The sequence below is a fragment of the Theobroma cacao genome, chromosome 7 (genome assembly GCF_053813885.1).
Source record: "Theobroma cacao isolate CCN51 chromosome 7, ASM5381388v1, whole genome shotgun sequence".
NCBI lineage: Eukaryota > Viridiplantae > Streptophyta > Magnoliopsida > Malvales > Malvaceae > Theobroma > Theobroma cacao.
Window position 1 is genome coordinate 9,777,203 of NC_142645.1, and position 7,297 is coordinate 9,784,499.

The 7,297-nt window shown below is 32.8% G+C and overlaps 1 protein-coding gene and 1 non-coding gene across 2 annotated transcripts; one reads left to right on the plus strand and one right to left on the minus strand.

Moving 5' to 3' along the window:
- The first annotated feature begins 100 nt into the window (after positions 1 to 100).
- LOC18594442 (uncharacterized) lies at positions 101 to 3,754 on the plus strand. The gene is made up of 8 exons (XM_007022003.3): positions 101 to 1,009; positions 1,204 to 1,528; positions 1,893 to 1,985; positions 2,189 to 2,333; positions 2,418 to 2,528; positions 2,625 to 2,707; positions 2,790 to 2,847; positions 3,470 to 3,754. The coding sequence occupies exons 2-8, from the start codon at positions 1,244 to 1,246 to the stop codon at positions 3,547 to 3,549; spliced, it is 855 nt and encodes a 284-aa protein (XP_007022065.2). The 5' UTR covers positions 101 to 1,009; positions 1,204 to 1,243; the 3' UTR covers positions 3,550 to 3,754.
- Positions 3,755 to 7,204: 3,450 nt separating this feature from the next.
- On the minus strand, positions 7,205 to 7,297 carry LOC148761646 (small nucleolar RNA snoR8a). Its single transcript, XR_016027742.1, has one exon. It is a non-coding gene; the product is annotated as a small nucleolar RNA snoR8a (small nucleolar RNA).

Genomic DNA, 7,297 nt, shown 5'->3' on the forward strand with positions numbered 1-7,297 from the left:
ACCGGCAACCACAACTATTCCCGCAAAATCACCTTCAAGCCCCATCTCAGGCCTGCCTTGACCCCACCACAATCTACCGCCACCGTCCACAGCCATTGGTCCCACTCAACAAGAACCCTGCCCCACCCAAGATTCACCTCCATCACAACACTGCCACTCATTCCTTCAGCTATCCCCCCAAACCACGAAAATCCACCAACAACTCACCCAGTGAAAACTATTAGCGCCCATCCATTGAGTGATTGGCGATCATCCTTGCACTCAATCTATATAGCCAATCTTAGCAGAAGGGTTACTAGGCAAGGTTTAAGGGAGGTCTTCGACGCCTACGGAAGAGTGAGAGATGTCTTGATCTCCTTTAGGCAAAACCCCAAAAAATCCACTACCTTCGCACTTGTCAGGTAAAAAGATACACGGGAAATGGAAAGAGCCATATCACTAGGGAATGCTAGGAGACTCGATGGATACCACATCACAGTAAAAAAAGCAGACTATGGATGGAATCAAAGGAAAATACCCACTCAAACAAACACCTTCCCCCTCCACAAAGGCATCCCACGGAAAAGCGGCAAATCTCAACCCACACCATTTCCCCGTTTGATACCCAACTCACCTAGAGATGGAAGAACTTATCTCCAAGCTCACCAAAACAACCACAACCCCAAGCCAGCTTCGAAATCACGGTTGAGCAAGAGGAATTTTCCTCTAAGGGATAAAAATCCAAATAAAACAATTCAAAAATAAAAAAACTAAAATAAAACTAAAATAAAAAATTAAGAAGTATGGATAGAATTTAACCCTCAATAAGTATTACTTGGGTTACGAATTGTGCGAATGAGTCGGTGCTGTATCCGCACCAACTCTTATGCGTGGGCTGTGAAGCAAACTTAACCGAAGCCCATTAATTATAAGCACTCTCCTACTTTGCCCTAGATAGTCTCATCCCCTCTGCCTCTCACTCTCCAAGGTATTCGGCGTTACTGTCTTCTTTTCTCCGCTGCACCCAAAGGTACTCTCCCTCTCTTTTGGTGCTGACAATGGTATATGTTCCAAGCATCAATTACTTACTCTATCGTCAGGTCAAAATATGTCAAAATATTAAAATGAAAAATTAACTGTACTTCTTGAAAGTTTAGTTTTAATCTGATGTATTGTCATATTGCCGTGCTACTGTCTTTCTGTTTTTTTTTTTTTGTCGAAAAGTTATTGGCTTAGAGGATAAATAATATTTGAGCCAACAAAAATGGTACGGCCTTATGCTATGAAGGGGAAGAAGCGGAAGACGAGAGAGGAGAAATATGATAGAGAAGAAGATGAAGAAGTAGAAGTAGAAGAGAAAGAATCAGCACAGCGAGGTTTTATTGAAAAACCCCAAGGAGAAGCCCCAGATGAAGAAGAGGAAGAAAACGAATCCGGAGCACATGAACTTGTGGGAATCCCAATTGCTCCCAGTGATCAAAATACCAAAAAAGCTGGGGTCATTTTTGTTCTTGAGAAGGCTTCTTTGGAAGTTGCTAAAGTTGGAAAGGTATATCGAATTTCTTTTTTTCTGTATATAATGTGGTATTATCTTGGTCATGTGAACTTTTTTGTCTGTCTCAAATTATTATTTTGATTTTTTCTTTGCTGATTATTATTATTATTAATTAAAAAAAGAAGCTCAATATGTACCCAGTTGGCCAAAAAAAACTAAGACTTTTAGGCCCCAAAATATTTAGCCAGTTGGCTAAAGAGTTTATGTGTCATACCACTTGACCAAGATCATGCTATGTCACCTAATTCAATGGTTGATCACATTGATAATGATTGTTCACAACCCCTCATTTAATAAAAGTATGGAGATTAAGTTTGCTGAAATCCAACATTCAATTTTGACCTGTTTTAAATTACAGAGTTTCCAACTCTTGAACTCGGATGATCATGCCAATTTCTTGCGGAAAAATAAGAAGAATCCTGCCGATTACAGACCTGACATTGCTCATCAGGTTATTTTCCATTCTGTCTTTTTTGTATTTATGCCTATCATTATACTTCTTTTGTTAAAACATGATAAAAAAAATTTTACTGCCATTCTGGTTTAGAGTCAACGTCTGGTGTAAAAATCTTAATGGCGGATTTATCTCCTGCTCACTAAATGGTGGATTTATCTCCTGCTCACTAACTGCCAAGTGCGCCATTTCTCCCACAGGCTCTTCTAGCGATTTTAGACAGCCCAATTAATAAGGCTGGGAGGTTGCAAGCTGTGTACGTTAAAACAGAGAAAGGTGTACTTTTTGAAGTTAAACCTCATGTTCGAATTCCAAGGACATATAAGCGGTTCTCCGGTATCATATGTAAGTTTATCATGCTGAGATTATGACTCTTGCACTACATTTTAAAACTTCTAAACGCTAATGGCCTGTTCAACAATCATGCAGTGCAGCTGTTACAGCAACATAAAATAACTGCTGTTGGTAAGCGTGAGAGTCTTTTACGACTGATAAAGAATCCTGTAACACAGTATTTTCCTGTCAACTCTCGCAAAATAGGTGGGTTTGACTTTGGTTATTGTTACTCTAGTATTATGTCAATAGAAACTTCTTGTTGCAAGAACTCAAGTTTTTCTTTTTTTTTTTGCACATCAGGCTTCTCATATAGCTCAGAGAAATTGGTTAAAATGAGTAAATATGTGGATGCTGTTGGTGATGATGTGAATCTTGTTTTTATGGTAAGTCCTGTGTGATGGGATTCTTTTCTTTCTGTTCACTATTTATAATTTGCTTCCTTATCCTATCTCTCTACATTTTCAGGTGGGTGCGATGGCCCATGGGAAAATAGAGACAGAGTATGTAGATGATTTTATAGCGAGTAAGTTCCACATTCTGTGTGTGTGGTTTTTTGTCAGATTGTGTTATGGAATTGTAAAGATGCTGATTCATAAGCCTTTAGTCCCATAAGAACCATTGAATCAAGTAGAAATACACTGGGAGTAAGCCAAGGCAATGGGACTAATTAAGGATAAAATATCAGTAGGAGATGAAGGATATGCTTACTGATAAGCATGGAGAGGAAACACAAATAGATGGATCTTTGCACAGTAGATTCTATTTTCTTGAAGAGTTCTGGAGTAGGTGGTGTGGGTTTACTTTGGACTTATTACAGGACTCAAGACTAGTACAAGAATGAGATTTTATTCTTGTAATTCCTTACAGGCAGAACATGTTTCAAGGGACAAGACTTTCACCATTGTCTTAGATGGCATATCTTTACATTCCTTTAAAAGGAAAAGAATCTCAGTGTTGAGTTTCAAAGAAGCGGTATAACCTCCCTGTGTGCATTTATACATGTGTCTGTATATTATTTGGATTGCCATACATTTGCTTTTTCTTGGATTTGGCTATTTTCGTGTCAATGGTAGTGTTCATCTGGGCTAAACAAATGTTGTTTAAGCTTTATTATTATTATTATTAAATTTCCCCACTTCTTGCAGTTTCTGGTTATCCCCTAAGTGCTGCAATGTGCATTGCAAGGATTACTGAAGCTTTGGCAGAAAAGTGGAATATATTGTAAACCTTGTATGTCTCCGTCTCAATGGTAGTGCGACACCAAGAAATTTTGGGTAAAAATATCAATGTTCAGCTTATTCATTATGTTGTACATTTATTTATGTTTAAAATACAGTAGTTCGAGGGAATTTGCCTTTTGATTTAGGTGATATGCTAGCCTTATCAATGTGATTGCTTCTGTCCATCAATGGAGTTACCCGTTAAGAAAATTTGTTAGATGCAAGTATTAAAGATAAATAGTTTGATAGAAATTTTAGGATTGGCTTCTTATGGGTGAAGTTGAATGTTGTCCAAGGTCTCACAAGCGTAAGTTGAGCTTCCCCGTGTATGTTCAAGCTGGAATCTGCGAAATTTGAAGCCTTGAGCTTATTTTGCTTGGTTAAAGCACAACAAAATACTGGGACTTTTGGTCTGATATATATTAATATCAATCAAGACCAACTGACTTCTTATCCATGATTTAATAGCGAAAACAATACTAATCAGATTAACTGTTAGAAACCAGTGCACTAAAATCTTCCTCTCTAAACCCTTTATGACTCTTTAATGGAGATCTTTATGTCGTTGTAGACAAGAGAGGGGATCTAGTCTTACCTTTTATATAGTAAATTTCTAGTTCCATCCATCATTAGATTTAGGGTTTTCTACATAGGCTTACACTATAGTTGTTAAATAAAAATACGTATCGTGTATTGAAATTTTATTTTTTAATATCAAGTATCAGGTATTGTATCATCTCGTTAGATACGGTAAAAAATGTTAAAATTAATTATAAATAATATTTATACATGTAAAATAAAGAAAAATTTTGAAAAATAGTATAATTTTTAACATAATTAAAGATTATAGGATACAAATTGAAAAGATAATTATTTTTTTAATTTAAACTTTCAACGTATTCCTAAATAATATGTATTTTTAAATAATATATATTTATATTAATTTATTAATTAAAAATAAAGAACATTTATCATGTTAAAATTAAAAGGAAATTTGATTTTTTTAGTATTTTTTTTAAAATCTAAAGATTGAAACTCTTAAAAAATAATTTTTCAAGTCTCAACTCAAAAAAAAAAAAAATTTGTTAATAATTAATTAGAATTAAGCTTATAAAAAAATTATATCGATTGTATTGTATTTATTGTACGATAAGCTTTCGATACTTAATCAAATGCGATACATTAATATCGTGACATATCGTATAATACGTATTATGTATCGTATGATAATGATAACTATGACTTACAATTTTAAGTCTACATATAACATTAGAGTCTAACTCATTTTATTAGATAATATATTGGACTATAATATTATCCTTTTTATCAAAATCAAATTATCTTAACCTAATTTTGACAAAATATAAAAATAAATACTGTAAGTCCACATAAAAATTTTACTAAAAAATCTAACATGTCAATGATGGGAATCACAGAAGCTTCATTGTCAGTGCCATCATTGCTCAAAAGCAATTCAAGTATCGCCGCTTTTTCTTCTTGCCTACCGTATACATGAGTTTCATCCACCAAAGAAGCAGGTTGAAGCCTTTGTTTCATTCTATTGGACCTTGCCCCCAGCTCATTAATGTCTCGCAATTCCAATTGAGTTCTTCTAGTCGCCATATCACTGATTCTAGCATTGATCTTTTGATCTTGGACATCATCTTAATATTAAACATGAAAGCTTTTGGAGAGAAACGAGTAGCAATGAGCTTTTGTACCTTATTTCTAATGGGTTGAGGTTCCTCCAAGGAAGTCAACTCGCGCCCCAAAGCTTTAGTTGCAATCTCGTCCAAAATGACATCAACATTGTAAGCCAAGTCTTGAAGATCGGCCAACCAGTTCTTCACAATTTCCTACTTCATCTGCTTCCCATCTGCATCATCAAGCACGGTGCGGATATTTCGCAGCGTCATTTCCCACTTGTTGAGCGCCTTGCAGACCTGCTTTTTACTGACAAAGTTGAGGAAATCAGAAGAGTATAACTTGCCAAATAACCCATCAAAGAAAGCTGTGAGAGCAGGCTCCCCAGTCCCCAACAAGAGACATGGTTGTTTTGCCCAAGAAAGAAAGAGAGAAATGAAAAATGAAGATTGAAGTGCGAGGAAAAGAGATGTATTTTTTGTTGCACGAGAATTAAAGAAGTTTGTGAGGGTAGCTTTATAATTGAGTTGGGTATTCATTCTTATTCATAGATGACCCTTTGTGGCTATTGGAGGCCAACGGTACTGAAGGGAAATTATAATAGCAATAGGTGACCCGAAGCACATTCGATGCGCAATAAAGATTAAGGGCTGAGCTAATTAATTTTTATTAGGAGTTAAAAATAAAAAAATAAGGGTTAAAAATTTTTAAAGTTAATACGTTGAATTTAATCAATAATAAAAAAAATTGATAGTAAAAAATAATGTTATATAAAAAGTAAATTAAGAAAACAAAAACTTATAATAATCTTTTAAGAAAGTTGTGTTCGATTTCTTAAATTCAAATTGATCAAAAAACCCCTCCAATTTATGTACTCTTTAATTTTGTTCAATTTAGTCTGTATACTTAAAATCAAAGCAATATAGTGTCTTGATTTTAGAATTGCAACAATTTTGTCCCTCCCCCTAATGGTATCTAATTTTTTTGTTAAAGTATGATGTCAACATTGACATGTCATATTTTGATGACGTGGCGTTTGAGATGATGATGTGGCGTTTGAGATGATGATGTGGCGTGCAACGTGGCACTATACAATGATGTGGCAGTGCTGACGTGACACTGACATGTTGACATGTCAGTGCCACATCGCAGATCAAAAAAATTTTTAAGAAAAAATCTATCATGTCATAAGAACTAAATTGAAGAAAAATATATAGTACAAGAATTAAATTGAACAAAATTAAGATTTTAAGGAACTAAATTGAAAAAAATATTTAAAAGGTACAAATCTTTAAGTAGATGATTGATATGCTTAACAAAAAATTAAATATTTAAATGTAAAAGATTTATGGTATTAATATATATATATATATATATATATTTTTTTTTTTTTTCTTACTTGATTATTTGATTCTAGAATATGTAAATTAATTTATCGATTTTACAAAAATTAAGTTTGAATTCTCCTTCTATAAAAAAATTTTGAAAAAATTTCATACTTAAAGTCAAATTTAGTTGAATAACTTGTATTACGTTAAAATAAAATAATATAAACTAAATATGTTGATTTAATTACAATTTTCACAATTTACAAATACACATTCTTTTAAAATTATTCAACTCTTACCCAATTTACTTTTTATTTAAATTTACTCAAATTAGCAAAATATGTTAATTTAATTACAACTTTCACAATTTACAAATACACATCCTTTTGCAATTATTCAACTCTTACCCAATTTATCTTTTTGTTTAAATTTACTCAAAATTTCTTATAAAACGATTTATTTAAATTCAAATACCACAAGCAAATTTTGCTAAATTTAAATTTAAATTATTAATTTGAATCTATAAAAAAATTTTTAATAAAATAAAATAGTACAAATATTTACAATTATATTTAATTTTATCAAACAAAAATGCAGTCTTTAATCTAAGAAATTTCAACTTAAAAGATATAACTTGAAATATTAAACAAAATAAAAACATAAAAAATAAATAAATAATTGAAAAGGTAAAGCTCAGATTCTATGGTTGTAATAAGAGGTTTGTCATGTCTAAATTAAGCAAATCAAAACGAAAAATTATTTTTGTAATTATTGCTAATTC